The 18,880-nt window shown below is 39.0% G+C and overlaps 1 protein-coding gene across 2 annotated transcripts in view; it reads left to right on the top strand.

Annotated features, from left to right (window-relative positions):
* Positions 1-379: 379 nt before the first annotated feature.
* Positions 380-18,880, top strand: part of alk (ALK receptor tyrosine kinase) — a 401,288-nt gene continuing 382,787 nt past the window's right edge. The window contains exon 1 of one of the 2 annotated variants that reach the window (XM_028000489.1): positions 380-1,748. In XM_028000489.1, coding sequence (XP_027856290.1) covers positions 1,007-1,748 — 742 coding nt within the window. In that variant the 5' untranslated portion in view covers positions 380-1,006. The remainder of the gene's footprint in view (positions 1,749-18,880) is intronic. The other variant, XM_028000490.1, reaches the window with a different exon arrangement.

Here is an 18,880-nt window from a genome sequence, read left to right as displayed (position 1 = left end):
CAACAGACCTCCTGATTTCCAAGTAAGAAGGCACGAACTGGCAACATGGCACCTATTTGATCTTCCAAACAAAAAAAAAGGGCGTCTGGTCGTAAAATATAACAAAGCTGAATGGGACCCAAATTGCCGCCCTATGAAACTATGTGATTTGCACACAGCTTGGGGAGAAAGCGACTAATCCAATCCAATTTCCGGACACGTAAATAGACTAGATGATTCATTGAAAAAAAGGGGGGAGAAAAGTCATGAGGGACAATGCGGAGTTGTTCTGAAATATCTTGAGGCATTTCTAATTCCAATAAAGATACAGACTCCGTCACTGCTGCTCTGAGGGCGCATAAGATGCGTCCGCGGTGCCTGCTGAGGGATTTTTTCTCTCCTCCTCTCTCTCACTGGCTGACGTTGTGTGGATGTGTGAATGACTTTACCGCATGTGCACGCACGGAAGAGGCGACGATCAAAGATTAGAAGCAGGAGGAGGATTCAGATGTTATTTCTTAACTTTAATGGACCACCGGAATTTTCTGCTCCCTTTCTGACTACACGGTTGCGGCGTTCTCGCCCCCCCTCCTCTCCGCTGACAGAGAGACCACTTGTACCGCCGTCACAACTGTGCCAAGAGACAGGGAGTCTTTGAAAGGCACCGAAGCGGACCCGAGCGGCATATAAATCACCGTCCCGGAGTGCGTCTTGTTGCTGGCACAGGCGATATAAGGCATTGTGGCAAAAGCACAGAGTGGAGGGAAATGAGACTCTCTTTTTTTTTCTTCCCGTATGAAGAGCTGAGGACAGCAACAGTGAGAGGAGAGCGGATGTAAAAGCCTGTTATTCCTCGGGTGCGCACCGGAGAGGAGGCGCAGGACACGCAGTATCCATCCATACGCACTGTGTGATTATTTTTTATTTATTTATTTTTCATTCTTGAATTGCTTATGTGACAAGAGAAGGGCATATTTGGGATCAAGAGGCGATTTTTCCTGAAGCTACCGACCCCACTTGTGAAACCATGAACGTCGGGTTGTTGCTTTTGCTTGTTTGTTCTGCGGCATTTTTCACCGGGCTGCGCTGCGCCCCGCCAAGGACCACGGCTGACATGGATGTCCCCGCCGCGGGCTTCGGCGGCACGGGCGGCGGCAACAGCGGCGAAATCGGCATCAAGCGAGACTCGAACCAGACCATAATGTCAAGAAACAAAAGGAGAACCCTGGCCGTGGATTTCGCCGTGCCCTCGCTGCTGCGATATTATCTGGCGGAGTTCATAAAGAGACCCCTAAACGGAGATTGTCGGAGTTTGAGCGGCTGCTACACGGTGCGCGCAAACTTAAAAATGCATTGCATTCCTCTGCAGAAAACCATCGCTACTTTTGTGGAGCCGAGATACGCAGGAGAGTCGGGAAACAGGTCCGCTGATGGACAGCTCCCCTTCTTCTACAAGCGGCCGCTGTCCAAAGTTCTGAATCTGGGCTTAACCAAGGCGAACAGGAAATCCAACCAAGTAGTGGTGGAAATAGGAGAAGATCTGGTCAAAAACGGATGCGGGGGGCTGGAAGTGTACGAAGAGGAAACAGTGCTCCTGCTTGAGGTGGACCTCAGGGAGATCCTGGAGTGGTGGCTCGGAGCGGACGGGGGCCGGCTCAGGGTTCGACTCATGCCCGAGAAAAAGGCGCAGGTGCCCGGGATAGAGGACCGCTACACAGCCGCCATTCGGGCTGCAGATCCCCGCCTGCACCTGGAGATCTCCTCCCGTGGTGAGTTACCGTTTCTCTCATGCTCGCTGTTTGATTGACGGTCCACTATGATCAATTCTTCATAATAGGTTTGGTGCGCAAAATAAAGCGTTTGGAGTTGATTGGGTGTAATTGTCACAGAGTTTACCCAAGGATTTATGTGACCCTAAAAACCTAATTTCAATTTACGGGGGCACGGAGTGGAGGGAGCACTTCCGGTGGCTTTTTATATGGTCCGTGAATAATGACACAATGTTTACATCTGTAGACTCAGGAAAAGCCCATTTCAATTTTGCTTTTGCTTACCATGGGGGGGACAAAAAACAAAAAAAACTTTTACATGATTATTTATAAACATAAATGTTTTCAGATACAAACAGCTGCCATTTTTAGTGGTAAATTATAATTCTGTTGACATAACCTTTAAACTGTGAAGCTTTTGTTGTACTATGTTTACATCGGGTCTAAGTTTGTTTGCGTTCTCTTGGGCCTCCTGGCCAACATGGGGTCCCTAAGCAGACACAAACTTCCCTAATAGCTCTACCAGGTGCAGGTGGCAGAGGATAATGACGCTGAGAGAATAAAGTGATTTTTAGTTTGTGCCTTTGATCTGGGTGACTTGCCAGACTCTTGTTTCATTATTGATGTGTGCAGCAGCTCTGAGAAATGAACTGCATGTTGATTCAACCCCCTAACTTTGGTTATTTACATCTGCCACCCCTTGCTGAGTGTGTGCAGCATCTACAGCATCTATCTTCCAGAAAGAATGAGATGCCTCAGTGGAAAGGGTTTATTGCATATGAATGAATAATAACATAGAAGAAGCTGGAGTTTTATCATCGTCACTTGTTTCTTCTTACCTTGTTGCCTGCTTCCCTGGTTCTAAAACAAATGTGCATATTTAGGCCTTATTTTTATTAGACCCAATTTAAGCTGTTATCTCCAAGAAAGTGTTTGCAGTCATTTCTCGAGGGCTCTCGCCTTGTTCTTCTGAGCATCGGCACAATCAGTTTAATTGCTTAATCACTTTGATGAGGGAGGTTGGCCCAGAAAAATGCACAAGAATCTTTTTTAGACAAACGGCGCAGCAGAGGTTAGCTGTACTGGTAGCACTGAGAGAGAGGATGTGCCTTCAGGAGGCAGATCAGGTTAAAACTCCCATACACACCCCCGCACATGCCCCCACGCACAGACAGCCTGAATACAGGAATGCAGTAAATACATGTGAAGTGATAGATATTCTGAATGTTTACAGTCCTTTTGCATGCTGCTCAAAGGAATTAAATGGTATGAAAATAATTTTATCCAAATGTCTTGATTTTTTTTTTTCCTTTTTTCCTTCCTGTTTATTATTGATACCTTCCAGTAAGAGTCTTGATAGTTGATCATGGTGCAAGTTAAAAGACTTGAACTGCAGAATTCTTTTCTGGAACCATCGTGGCTTTACAGAGCCATTTGTTTATCCCTTGTATTTCCACTGAAGCAATCAGGGTCAGAACAGATTATGAGGGTAGAAATTTATCCTAGAAGCCTATAATAGTACTTTTATCTGTAGGTTGGGCTTTGCTGTGAGACGCCTGCTTGCAAGTTGAATTTTCCCAGCATTTTCTTCCAGTCAACTCTCGTCTCCCATCCTCTCTTTTAACTTTAGATTACACAACACGCTTTTTCTACAAGTTTGTTTTTTTTTTCCAAACACGGTCTAATTTATTGACTCTTGTCAAATTTACAGCTCTTACATTCAAACGCTTTAATATGTTTAACTCAACTTTATAGAAATATACATTTTGTTAATGCAATCAAACGTGTATTTCTTTCCATTCATGTTTATTATATCGCCAACAGATTTCATCTCAATGCACTTTATTAGACAGATTCAATTCTTTTCCAAAATAATTAATCAAATCTAGTTAAATTTAGCTTTATAATGCAAGTTGTAAAAGGTTATCCAATGGAAGCTAAGCTGATGAAGTCATTAACTTTGCAGCACTCCCTCCTACTGAGCATGCAGTGACAGTAGAAAGAAACAACTTCCTTTTTAGCTGTCTGCGAAGATGAACGGAGTCAACTCTTTAGTTTTAGTTTATTATTTTAATGGGTAAATCTTTCATATGTAGATTTTTTTTCCAGTTTTAAAAAACAAAACATACCATCAAATCTTGTGTGTGTGGTTGGTCTTCCTTTAGAATCAATCTCTCTGACTTTATTGATCAAAACTCTTATATCACTCACCTCATGTAAAACTATTTCAATCCAGTTTAATAGTGAATCCATTGTGACAACCTTTGTTATAACTGCAGAACACAAAATCATAATCCTGACAGCTCCTGTGTCCTCTCCCATGCTGCAAATGAGAGTTAATGTGTTGGCTCTGCATCGATAAATTGTCTTGAAAGCTTAGTCGTGTTTAATAAAGTGTAATTACTGTTAAAAAAAACATTTTTTACAGTTATTTTGCTGGAAATCTTGTTTTTACCTCAACAGAAGCCTTTCTCATAAGATGTCTGTATGTTTTATAATATTTCCAGACTCCCATAGTGATGGGAATCACCTCAGCATTTAAATAAACAGCACTGTTTGTACCTCTAGGTAGAAATGCTCACAAGAATCAACCTGAGTAAAATAAAAGATTCTGTAAAAACGTGTTCTATGGCTTTACGCTCCATGTTGAAAATAACCTTCTGAAATACTATGCCTCAACAAGACTTTGCAAAGTTACAATTTCTGGATTGTAGTCTCGAAAATTATTGCAGTCAAATTCATAATCCTTTCGCTACTTCTATGGAAAATATAAAGAAATTAGAATGAGAATCAAAATATTGTCATACTCAATAAACCTTTCAGTCTTTCCTGCCCTTTTAGACAAAGTACCTTGTTATATTCCACTCCCATCTTATTAGAAATGTTCCACCACTGGATAAATGAGAATGTTTTATATTAATCTGCAGCTGACCTTCTTTGTAGGCTGACAAATTGATCCTAACCATTCCAAGGCTCTAGCCTGCCAGATGCTCTCTGCTGGACAACTGGAAACTTAGCTGTGTGACAGAATATTTTACTATTTTATAAAACTGTTCTGTTATTAGCTGGAAGTCACAACTATTGAACGCGACTCTTATGAATCATAGCAATATATTGATTTCACTCAGTGATTGAAATATTACCTCTTTTGTGATATTTTGATTAAGTTACATTAGGTCATAGGCTTTCAAGGTCATGTTTTTAAGTTTCTTCACTTGTACAGTTTTCTCAAAGATCTGAAAAATTCTAATTATTTACATAAAATTGGCAAACCTGAGGTTTAAAGCTTTTTGTGTTGTCTTCTTTTGCTCTCTTAAATATTTCTTTATAAAGCAAACACCCGTTCTTGGATTTACAACCTTCACTAAATATTACACTGCAATTGCACCGAGCAATATTTTGCAGATTGTCAGGAAACATTAAGGTTGTCTGAAACTGTGTTGCAGAATGAGGATGGTTGTCTCTGGTGATTGAATTGACTTTTTTTTCTGACAGCATCTTTCTTTTTTACTGTATGAGTCACTATTCGGCAAAGCTGTGAAACCCAGCTGTACAATTTACTTCAACTAAGACTCACGGATCTGAATAGCAGTGGCGCTCAGCTGCAGGCATGTATCTGCATGATATTAACAGCAGGAACGGGGACAATATGACATCTGCAGTATGGGAGGTTGAGCTGGCTGAATATCTCTCCACACTATCTGACGTAGACAGGAAAGTTTACTTTAATTCCCACATACATTCACGTGGTTGCAACAGACTGGCGACCTCTCCAGGGTGACCCTGCTTCTCGCCCGGAACGTTAGCTGGAGATAGGCACCAGCACCCCTCCCAACCCCACTCGGCATAAGGGTGTACAGAAAATGGATGGATGGATTCACATGGTTAATTGTTTAACCAGGACACCCTGACTTATCCATAAGTTATCCCAAACAAAACGAGCAAAGATACTTTCCACTGTGTTTTATTTTATATGCATATGACATCTCATGTCATGTAACAGCAGGCTTCTCTTCCTTCACAGCTATAAATACTTGCAGGTGTGAAGACAGCTGGGATTTGATCAATTTTGTTTCACCAGGAGCTCCAGGTGGATTTTTACAGAGTTTTTTTTTCTTATTAAAATCGGAGACAAGTTTTACTCTTCATGCCCATGTAGATCCACCTAAATCTGACCAACAGCTGTTCATACTGATGGTCACCATCTTTTAAAAATATATTCTCATCAGCCTTGTTTGTTTGCACAGTGTTTTGGAATGAAGAGGAAGAAAAGATGATGAACAAATGGATGGATGGATGTATAGATGGATGGATGGATGGATTGGTGAACAGATGTGGAAAGGCGAGCTGATGGATGGATGCAGAATGTATTTTCTTGTTTAGCATTTTATTCAAACAAGGATATGTGAACACACTACAACAACAAGCTGTAAAAACAACTACTGACAATTTCAACTGTTTAAAAATGTAATTATTTTTTGGTTTAATTTAATACTAAAACCCTACCTATATTAATGTTGTAGATTTTCAGCGTGCCTCTGGTCTTCGCAGTGAACATTATTATTTCAAAATAAGCTTGGAAATGATGCTGTCTCAACGACTCACGCCCACACCTCACAAAGTAAATCACGAGCGTGGACAAGTGATTTGGCGACTGTGTAATTAGATGTAGGTGTCAGTCTGAAAATAAAAGCTTTTCTCTATGAGTCAGTTATCCTGTTAGATGACGAGTAACCTACTGTGAGAGCCCTGGGCCTTTACCAAAAGCACAGAATGGTATTTAATATAAAATTCATCAATGTGCTGGATTAATGAAATTCTGATGTCCACTTTGTAGCGATTTACAAATTTGTTATTACAGTTGCAAAGAAACAGTTTCTTTTTGGGAGCAAAATGAACTGAAATCATTAAAAAGTTGCAGGTTTGCCTCCCAGCATGCGTGTTCTTCTGATTCTGTAAACCTCCCGCTAAATGTCCAGCGTTCTGTGGAAAACCACTGAGATACATATTTGCAGTCACAGTTTTCGTCCTTCTTAAATGATCATTAGATTAGCTGTTTCTGCAAGGCACTGCTGTGTTTACCTGTGTGTTGTGTGCAAACAGTTGCAGTCCCTAGACACACCAACCACACACACCTCTTTTTTCAGCGTTCCCATCATGTGTTCCCCATCCCAACTGCATGTTAACTTTAAAGGATACGCCAGAAAAAGGGGGGGAAATTAGAAAGACCTGTTAGTTCATATTAGCAATCTTAATTTTACGTTAGACCAGTGTTCTGTTTTAATGTTAGACTGCCTTAGTTTCTAGCACCCCTGGTAAAGATGTGTTAAAAGCCTTAAATACTAAATTTTATTGCAATTGCATAATCTCAAGTTAAAATGAATAGAAAAAGTGAAAATCAAACTTTTGATTTTTACGCCCTTAAACCCCCTGTTTAGTGCAGTGGAGGATTCATCATGCTCTGGGACTTTTTGCCATTAAAATGCCTGGCCTTTTAAACAAGAGCTCTACTAAAAAACTTTGAATATATTTTATTAGATCTTTAAAAAAAAGAAGAAAAAAACCCCACACACAGCATATTGGCCAATCAGCACTGAATGATTTACTAAATGAACCCCAACCTGTGGAGTTGGGGCAGTAGTGAGAACCCAGGACTCTGGATGATCTGGGAAGGAGGTTCAGAGAGAATTGGTCAAATATCTCTCTCTCTCTCTCTCTCTTTATGAACCAACCTTGAAGTGTTATAAAAGAACATCAGTAGCCTATTGGGAGTAGTGGGGTGGACAAAATATTGGTAGTATACCAAAAAAAGTGCCACGAGTGATTTTGTTCAAAACAAATGTTTCATTGTCTGAGGTGCCAATAAGTGCAGAGGTCAATATGCACTTCTTTGCTTCTTTTCAGTTTTTCTCCCATGTCTGATGACAGATCCTCACATATTCAGAGTCATACAATTTGGGTTTACTTGCTAAATTAAAGTAATTAGTATTAACAAATTCAATTCCCAGGATAAGTTTAATGCTGATACTGGAAAAGAGAAGAAACACTGTCCTTATATTTTAAACTACTACTGCCTATAATTAATGTTTCCATCTAAACAACTAGGCTTTCTTGTCATTTTTTAAAGTGGTTTTGGTTTGTAGATCTGCAGACTTTCTGAAGAGGTTCAAAGCTTTTCTTTGGGCTTTGCTTTTCAATCCAGCCCTTATGCATTACAGCATGTAGGGTTTAGAAAAATGAAAATTTGACAGTAGAGGACTCTGTAGCAGATGAAGATCATAAAAAAAATTATGCATTTAAGAAACCGGATACAGAACCTGAGAGATGAATCATCCTCCGCTATGTTGAGTAGGTTTTCTTGTATCAACTCCATATGAGGGTGCTGGAAACGAAGTACATAAAGTATCAAGTTTAAAATTGGATATTTTAGTAGTTTTTTTCATCTGTTCACAGAACACTAGTTAATCTCAGGAAATTTTGAGAAATTCTGTGCTTGAGTTATTAAAAAGGTTAAAGTTGAGTGGCTTAAGTAATAAAATAAAAAAGCTCAGGTAAAGGATTAAAAATGACAGGAAATCAGTAAAACTCTAAAGAAAACTCTAAAACTTGATGTACACATTTATACTCAATACCAGGGGTTTGCAATTTATGGCTCCAGAGCTGACACCTACTATAGTTATTATGTTTAAATAACTTAAGCAAACATTACATTTGGGCTTGAAATAACAATGAATAAATCAGCTGACTTATCATTTTACCTAAAAATAGCTTTAAGCAATGTTTACTAATGGTAGCTAACATGCTAACGGTAGCATTTCCAACAGACAGCATAAATATCAAAATATTCAGGAATATTTGTCATTCAAAGATCTTGTTTCTCACTAATATATTGTACAATATACTAATTATATACGCACACAATCTTACACTTTTTCTCTATATAATAACACCTATTCCCGTCTCAGTGTCAGATTCTCCTTCCTACATACAACACAACGATCATGATGAATGCAAACTGTATTGTTTTCTTGTTTTAGCACTTTACACCCCTGCCTTGCCAATGTTTGACATTTTCTCTGTGTACCTTCAGCAGTAAGATGCTGGCTATTAGGTTTAAATAAATCACCACCATGGCACCCACAGTAATTTTACAAACAGGCCTGCAGGAATCAGTGCACTAAACTGTGCTCTGCACATTTGTACTTACTCGTCTTATTGGCCCAATGGGCGACATCATTAATGAGAAATATTTCTGTGTTACAGTAGAAGAGAGAGGAAAACAATGCTCAGCAGGGGCGATAAACCACTCACCTCTACTTTATTAACCCATGTTAAGTTCTCCAAGTGGCACCGTAAAATAGGCTGCACAGGACTCATTAACCAATCTCAGCAGAGGGAGCTGGAGAACGTGGGGACCCCTGCTTCATTAACCTGCACATATCTTCCACCGAGCGCATTTCGATGTTGATGTTTCCGGTCGCACCATTAGCAGAGATAGTCTTCATGAACAGAATGAGACCAAGACCCTGAAGGAAAATAAAGATGAGCCCATCACACTTGAGAGGAGCAGCTGTTTACTTTCACAGTTCTCCTCCCTGTGTTTGCCCCCCAGATTTGCCCCAAATAGAAACTCGCGCATTCCCGATTTACCGTTTAGCATCCTGCATCTGTCAGTCGCTGTGAGAAACCTAAAACTGAATCCGAGCACACAGACGCTCTTGCTGTTAGGCAAATGTGAGTGTTACTCCTGAATCATACAGAAAGTCGGCAGTAAATTTGTTCTTAAGTTGGATTACACGCTCAGTAGCCTACTTTGTTTACTGGATGTGGCTTGCGGCTTTTTTTGGAAGAAGTAGCTTCTTGAAAGATGAATAAAGTTAATTTTCCATGTCTCGAAAGCGTTTCCCTTGTCTACTGACAAAGCAGCTGGTGGAAGAGCCTCAAGAGAAATTTTACAACTCAGAAAAAGTTTACAGGCTTTGTTTGTTTGTTTAATATTTATAGTGCATAACCATTAAAAAACTTCTAAATGTGATTACTCAGGCACGCTAACATCCAGTTTCATTAACTTCAAAGAACAAGATTACCGGTACTTGTTTTTTGGAATAATGAATACACGTTTGTTCATTATATAAGCATTGAATTAATTTAAAGGTCTTTAAGTTCAAATGTAGGGTCTGCAACTCTAACGTACTTAGAAATGTGCAATGCTTTTTATAGTGGTAATGTGCTGGTTCAACTTTTAAAAGCTGAATTTCTGTGACATTCTTTCTCTAAGTTGTAGAGCAACTCTATATGTTGAGCAGATTAAATGCTCTTTGTTTTACGGGTTTTGTAGGAGGTTTCATTTTTTACATTTATTTATTTTAATTATAAAAGTTCATGCTTAGTTAAAAGAAATACAGTTAGATCATAATTGTTTTGGTGTTCAGAACAGCCACCATAATGCAAGAGACTTGACTGCAATTAATATTTTTAGTTCTCTTGTAACCTTTCTATTTTGTACAGATTTGACAATATTACGGTCTACAAAAGTTTTAAAGGGATCCTCAGTTAATACATAAATTAACTTTGAAGTTGCTATATTGTGTTGATGAAAAAATCAAAAATCTGCTGCAACAGATTCCCTTCATTTTATCACTGAATTCACTGATTTCAAGTTTCAAATTGGTTACAAGGACGGTACCTGGTTCAGGTGCTTAAACTAGTGGGTGACTTTTTTTCCCCTATTGCACATTTAAGTAATTACTGGTTTTAGATCATTCAGATTCAAGGTGATGCTCCCTTACATCTGAAAACACTTTGTCAGCCTCTGACTGTAAATCAAGGCAAGTTTTCTTTGTATAGTACCTTTCACGCTCAAGGTGATGAAATGTCCTTTTCAGAATCAGTCTAAATAATATATGATTAAAGGCAAGGGATATTTTAAAATTAAAAAATAGTCAAATAGAAGCATTGCTTTGGTGGAAAAAGTACAGTGTACATTTAAAACAACAAAAAAATGCTTAGACAGGATAAGAAGATGATAAAATAGCATCTGACCTTGATGGGAACGCTATCATAAATTCAGTCCTGATTTAAACAGCACATCTTAGATTTTCTGAGAGTTGCCGCCCAACCTGAGGAACAGAAAGTAAAGGTTGCAGCCTCATGTTTAGTTTTCCTTCTGATAGCGAAGAGTAAGAGAAATGTTTTTTTTTATGATCTGATATGTAGATTCAGCAAAGAAAATTTAGTGAGTTGTAAACCAACAACAAGAGCTTTTCTTTTAGAAACAGGGAACCAGTGCTACAATTTAAGGACTGCTGTTATATAACCCATTTCTTGGTGTTAGTCAGACTTTTGGCAGCAGCATTTTGGATGAGCTGCAGCTGCCTACAGCGCCTGAAAATACATCTCTCTAACAATAACTATACTAAATATAAACACATACACCAGTTTTTTGTGTGCAGTTTTGACGGAAAACCTTTAAATTTGCCAATGATTGTAATGCTTTTTGAGGGTGATTTAGTAATTAGTTTAAAATTTAAGTCAGTCTACAAGCTCTGTCTTGATCTATAGTTTTTAACCAGATTCAGAGCAATGAGTTCTGTCTTTTTTGCTGTAAGTTGGGTGAAATTTTCCCCATTCACACATTTATATATGTGACTGTAAATAGGCACTCTCATTCAGGTGGCTACCATCATGGCAACCTGCATTAGTCTGAAGGAATCTCCTCTCTTACTACTTCTCATCACTTCTAGTCAAGTCATTGGTCAACCGTCTGGTAAGAAATGGATCCACTCATCTTCTAAGAAGGGATTTTTCATAACCGGGTAGTTGACCAAATTGTCAAGCCAACGTGGCAAGTTGCTCTGCTCAAAATTATACAAAGTAAAGTACCAAGCAATGCAACGCTTGTGCTAAATTTGGTGTAAACCCCACCAGGATGAAGACGGTCTAGATTAGACAGAATCAAAACTGTTTGTGAAATAATAAGGTTCCATAAGAAGGCACTGGCAACATGGAGGACAAAGTGAAGACCTAAAATCAGCTGATAATTATCAGGTGAGCGAGATCTGCTGTGATCATTGTAATGATTGATCTGAAGAGCTGCAGTTTGAATGTGAAGGTTTCAGTGAAAATTGTAGAAAATTGTGTAGTAAATTTTGAAACTAAAGAAGAGACATATATTCAGAGCTTATGTTTGTGGTTTTGTGGTAATGTTTTTTTTTTCCCTCAGGGCTACAGCACTCACTGCTTCAGGACCAGTGTGACTTGTTGTAATTAAGAGCAGGGGAGAATCCTGCTTACTAGTAGGTAGTCCTGAGGGAGAACATCAGGTCATTTGTTGTGAGCTGAAGCTCAAACAAGAACTAGGTTATGTAGCCTGATATACTGTGGCTGAGAGGGAGAAAAAACATCTATGATTTGGAAACTGTTGCAAAGAAGAAGGTGTGTAATGTCTAATAGAGCATTGTCAATTTGTTTGGAAGAAACCACTTACATTTGCTGGATTGGTTTTCAAGATTGTCTGTCAAGCAGAAACAATTTGTGTTTTTGGTGGTGAAACAGCAAAATTCACAAATTAATTTCCATTCGATATCCTAAACAAACATGTGATGGGAACACAATCTAATTGTGTCTTAAAGGTGCAATCTACCTGTTGACCTTTAATTTAGTGCCTCAAAGGGGAAAGGCAGCAGTGTCACCTGAAAAGTGACATCACATTGCATTCTGGCGTGCAGATCCGAGGTAATCAATGAGACTCTTGACATTTAAAGCTTGTATCCATCAGCTGCTAATAGGCAAATCAATAGGAAGCCAGAATGACATACCACTTTATTATTTATGTGTTTGTATGATCAATTTGCTGAAGGACCTGGCAGCATATTGTGACAGCTTTGGGAAACTCTGGAGGACCTTCAAGCTGTTGATCAATACTATAAGTTGTTGGTGAGTTGAGAGGTTTAACAAGGGTGCATTTCATGAAACTGGGGGTGAAGACTGAACAGGGAGTTTAGATTGAAAAAAAGAAGCTACTGCAGCTCTAGAGTGTTAGATTTGGATTATTTGTTCTTAAGTGTGAATGATCAGACAATCATACAGTTGCATCTGCATGAGGAGCTTTTTGCCTTTCATAGTGCTCAGCAATCAGTGCTGCATGAAGGAGCTAAGCATGAAGCATTGATATAATCACTGCTATGTCACCACATTCATTCCCATGCTGTGTTCACTTGTAGACTAACAGGAAGAATGGCTGATGGATCGGTCTCTGTTCCAGCGCCTCTGAGTTAAGAAAACTACAATTCTGTGTCCATTGCAGATGGTTGAATATTAATGCATTTTAATGAGATGCCCTCTGAACCTGCCCACATTCATTTATGATGGCCGCACTCAACCAGGCTGCTGTCCACGTAATGAGACGGCTGATTTGTCTTGACTAGGGGGGGATTGTTAATTTGACTGCCTGAGATGGAGAAATGTATGCTGAACAACTGAAATTATTGGCTCCGTCTCAAGAGCTCACAGAGTGCAAGTGTAGCCTTAAGCCACATGCTGTTAGCTACATGGAACTAACAAAGCAGTTCCCCTGCAAAGCTTGCAGAACCAAATGACCTCTTACAAATTGCATGGACTTTGGTACAGCTTTGTTTTTCAAGTTAGTCAAAGCCACCCCAAGATGACTGCCTCGGATCCTGCTGCAGGCCTGAGGGCATCAAGAGCACCAAACATTTGACAGGAATAAAAAAGTGAAACTACTTCTGATGTGGCATTGTAAATACTATTACTAATGGTTTGCTAATTAGTGCCTTCAGAACTGCTTTAAAATTCTGGAGATTTGGTCCTGGCCCCATTCTGTTTGGCTTCTACCTTCCACCCCCAAGCAAATCTAATTTATTTATGCAAAATAAAAACAGGATAACTATGTAAAGCAGGTAGCACAGTTACGGCTAATGACCTGTAGACAAAAAAATAAATGAATAAATTACATTTGTTGATTGCAAGAAGTATGGTAAAACTGTAAAGTACCCCTTATGAGTATCCAGAACCTTCTTCACAAATAACTTTTTTTTATTAAGGATGGTATATTGTTTTACCATCCTAACAATATAAGAGAGATTTTAGTAAGATAAACGACAAACTTACAACCATGGCCAGCTCTGGCACGAATGGTCACTTATGATAATTGAAATCATAAATGCAATAAAAAGACATGTTCTTTGACATGCATGTGTGTCTCTATTATAAAGCTAAGTTGATACAAATAGATGGCTTTAAAAGTCTGAATTTGCCAAAGGAAACTTGTACTTTGTTCAAAAGAAATATCAGGGGTTCTCTTTTCCATATTAATGGTGTTAGTATCCATATTAGCTGCTTTTATAAGTCTCCACACTTTCTTTCAGCATTATTGCTCCCGGTTCAGATCTTTCATTTGATCTTTCAGGGCTGTTGATGGGGTCAATGTTCCCCTTTTCATACTCCCTTTTCCTTGTCCATTTAATGACATATCAGGTGTTCTTGTTACCAAAGTGGTCCCTGCTTTGAACAAAATCAGCTTACATACTTCTTGCTCTAGTTGGTTTTCCTACGAATGTCATTCTTTGAAAGGTGCAGAAACCCTTCTACTATGTTCTCATATCCTATTGTTTTTGTCATTTTTGAAGAAAATGCCAACTTGAAACTTGTCATAGAGCTCTTCTGTGTTTCTTATTTGGACACCAGGATGTCATATATGTCTTTATTTGAATAAATACTGCTCAGGCCTTTTTGCATACGAGTCAGGAGTAATTTGGCCACCTGGGTTGGTAAAATGTGAGGAGAACATATCTCTGACATTATTTCTTTAATGTTAGGATTGCCCAGAGAGATATTGTTGCCCAAAATCATGACTGGCTATACACTGAAGTAGAAGCTAAATGATGATGAGGGGAAAGCAGTAAAAGCCTTAACTGGTTTTATTCAGTTCAATTTTAGTTCCTCTTAGGTCACTGTGATTTAGTCGGATTCAAGGTGACTTTGACTTTGATTTCCTCCTGTTTTGTCATCCTCCTCCACCCCCTTTGATGCTTAATCTTTTTTTATGCCACTTGCTTTTTCTCTCAAAAATCTGCGAGCTGCCTGGTTGATTAATGGCAATGCTTGTAGGAGGCCTCAGTGCGGGTGTTAAGTTCAGAGCTTGGTGTGAAGCAGGGACGCGCATCATGCATGAGCTGAATGTAAAGCTCACACCCTTGGATGCCCCACTTCCATAATGAGGGAAGTAAATAATGTGCATAAATCTGTGGCCAGCCTTTTCTGGAAGCTCCATGGTGCATGGTGTGGTTTTTGTAAACATTTTCTAAATTAAAGGCCATGATGCCAGCATGGGTTCAATCTAGAACTTGCAACACTTCTATAGGCAGAAGACACCATTAGTTCTGTAAAGCTGCCAACAATGTTTGAAATTTCTTTGTATTCTTAACCAAGCAACTGTATACCATAGTATATCTCAAATACAAAAATCTGTGGCCAGATAAAATGGTTATTGTTCAGACTAAGTCACACATTCAAAGTGGTTAAAAGCCACAGTAAAGAGTGTGTGTTTTCATATCATTATATGTCTACTGTAATACATATAATATATAAGATCTAATGAGATTGAAGGATAACTTTTCAGTCAATTAAATAGCTACTAGTGAACTTAGATTGTTTCACATTGCCATTTGCTGCCAGCTTATTTTTTGTTGCCAGTTGTCAGAGAGTCACCAAGAAGCTTAATTAGAAAATAGGAAAGCTTGATGTTTTACTGAGTATTGTTTTATTTTGTTATTTTCACCCTTTAACCCATTTCTACTGTGGTATGTGTGTGTTTTGGAAATGTTGAAAACTTGGTGTAGGACCTCCATCCATCCATCCATTTTCTGTACACCCTTGTCCTTTAGAGGGGTGCTGGTGTCTATCTCCAGCTAACGTTCCGGGCAAGAGGCAGGGTACAGACTTCGGCAATATTTACAATTAGAAAGTAGATAGAGAAACTGCTGCTTGAGTTAGAAATGTTAATTGCACTACAGATCTAATAACTTAGCAAAGCTGTGTTAGATGAAAAATTTTACCAATATACTATATAATTTTTAATTTGGTTCACCTGAATGGAAAAATCAACTTCTCTTAAGCTTTCACACACACATGCAGTGAAACATCACCTCTACACATTACTAATTGACCATTCATCCAAAGGGCTTTTTATTTGTCAATTTGTCACTAGACATAGTAGTTTTTAGACAGTTTTACCAATGTTGTTCTTCCATAAAAATATACTTGTTCATCAAGTCCAGAGGACCCCAAGGTGCTTTATACTACATTCATTCGTTTACCCCTTCACACACACATTCACACACTGATGATGGCAAGCTACACTGTAGCCACAGCTGCCCTGGGTCAGTCTGTCAGAAGCGAGGTTGCCATGCACCGGGCCCTCTGACCACCACCAACAGGTAAATTGTAGCGGTGTTTCTTAGGTTGATAAAACCAAATTGGAAGTGTTTGACCATAATGACCATGCTTACATTTGGAGGATGAAGGGGGAGCTAGCAAGCCCTGGGAACACCATCCTACTATGAAGCATGGAAGTGGAAGCATTATTCTGTGAGAATATTTTGCTGAAACAGAGATTGGCACTGTGAGGACAGAATGTTAAATTGAAATATGAGAACAACACTTTAAGACATCAGTCTGGAAATTAAGCTTTTATACAAATATATCATTCAAATTAACTTTGACCTTCTGCATTCTACCACAGTAATTACAAAGTCACTCAAGGACAAAAAAGCCTTTTTTCTGTCAAAAAGCCTTTTTCTCTGTAAAAGAATCTCTTGATCAATGTTCTGACATTTAGCAAAAGGAAAATGATTTTTGATTGCTTGAAATAGCAATGTCAGATGAGGAATATTTATATATCTTTTTGGAGTGCATGATTTAACTGCAGATCTTTTAGAGGATTATCTCAAGTCTTAAATGATTTAATGCATAAAAGGCATATATCTAGTAACATAATGAGGTTTTTCTCCCAAACGGATGATTAACGTTTATATACAATGATCAGTCAGGTGGCAAGATGGCAGGGAGGTGTGTAAAGAAAAAAAAAACACTATACGAATTGTGTAACACACAGCTGTGTGTTGTCAGATCCAGCCTTCATAAGCCAGACTCACATGAGTTGAACCAAGCCTGTCATTGTGACTCTTTCATGGAGAGCATGAAACCTCAGGGGTGAACACAGTCCAAAGGGAAAAAAAAGCTCCCAACATTCAACCCGGAGTTAAAAAGCTATTAACAGATGTGACGGGGTCGCCGTACACATGCAGCTTGGCAGCCTTAAAGGAGCAGCTTGAGTGCTCTCAGGACACATCCCCAGCTCCCTTTATGATCTGTAATGGGATTGTTGGAGAGCGCCAGCAGCATCCTCATCACAGGACAAAACCCACTTAATGGGATATGATTCGCCATGAAAGGGCAAAGAGGAGCAGTTTCTCGCTGAACCCACTTATCCTTTGAAACCTCCACACCCACTCATGCCCACCCCCTCCTCTGACCCTTCCAGTTGACAGCTGGAGTGTGAATTTTGCCCTGATTGTCCTGCTCCTGTGCCATGGATGGGTGTGCGTGCATACGTGTTTGGAGTGCGAACAGACAAACGTAGAGGCAGAGGATCAGTGCCATGAGAGATGCTGTTTGTGTCTTATTGAAGCCGCAGCTCGCTCGGTGGGCTAGGTTGACTCAGGGGATGGCACTGCAACAAGCTCAGCCACTGAAATCTGTGGAAAAGAATACAGAGCAGCAGCTCCGCTGTTCTGAACACACCGATGCCTCAAGACGGCTTATCTGAGACGGAGTACGGAGAAGTGGAAAAGTTTGAAGTTTCATCTTCTGCCATGCCTCTGCTGCTGTTTGCGTTTTAGTTTTGCTTGTGGAGCAATAAATCATTCAAGTCTGACTATCAGAGTCTCTCCTGCTATCCATTTAGTTCCAAAGAAAAAGTTGAAGATATGATGTTCCTCATATGCAGTGGACAAAGTTCATAGGCTTTTCTTTAAAGAACATTTTGTTACAAGTTCTGTCACTGTAAAATAATCAGAAATACAGATTTTATGTAGTGGTCATGGTGTGAAAACATACTGGGTTTAAATATTGGCTTTGTGGTCTGGATGTGTACTGCATCTCAATAATTTAGAATATCATTGAAGAGTTACAGTAATTTGACTCGAGAAGGAAAACATGTGCATTTCAAGGGTTTATTTTAGTTCAGCAACCTTTAGTCAGAGGAGAAACTTTTGCTCTTGCACCTGTACTGAAAAAAACTGAACAAAAGTTGTTAAAATTGCTATCTAAAGCAGCCATTTTAGCACCTCATTCATCATAAATGGGTATTTATGATGAGTGAGGTTTATTTGATGGCATTCACAAAAAAGAGGCAAAAGTAGACATTTTTAATATTTAAAACTATTTTGACAGTAAAATATGTTAACCTTTATAAAAAGACAATAAATACATAATTGAGAATGGAACATTCAATAATTGTGGAAAAAGAAGGGAAAAGTTGTTCAGTTTTCAGGCCAAAATAAGAGAAACATACTAAAACCTATTAGCTTGTAACGTTAGTGACAATCAATGAATCTATTGCTGTAAGAACCAGCATTTTTGGTATACCTTTAATTAAACCAGCCTACAGATTAACATTTTTGGATGTCCAGTACATAGTCACTGACACCCTGCAAAAAGATTGTGAACCACCGTAGGTCATTACTAAAGAAACTGGTTGTGGCGGTCAGAGCTTTAAGACACAACACACACTATCTATAGTCAATGTTATTGGACATATCCAGGAAATTGGTTACAGCTGGAGAAAGAGTGAATAGGCACATAATCTACATTCACAAATACATACACGAATCTATGTAATATGTGTTTAAATTTTTCAACCAAATTGAAGAAATATAATGGCATTATAATTTATTGAGATTTATCTAAATATTAGGGGATCAAAGAATGTACAGCAGACTCCCTTTAGGGCCTTATATGTGATCTGGAGTTCCATCAGAGAAGCTTTGCTTTCATATCAATCCCATAACTGTGAATAAAATGTTACACCCCTCAGGTTGATGCAATTTCTG

The sequence above is a fragment of the Xiphophorus couchianus genome, chromosome 19 (genome assembly GCF_001444195.1).
Source record: "Xiphophorus couchianus chromosome 19, X_couchianus-1.0, whole genome shotgun sequence".
NCBI classification, from domain to species: domain Eukaryota; kingdom Metazoa; phylum Chordata; class Actinopteri; order Cyprinodontiformes; family Poeciliidae; genus Xiphophorus; species Xiphophorus couchianus.
This window is presented reverse-complemented; position numbering and strand designations above follow the sequence as displayed.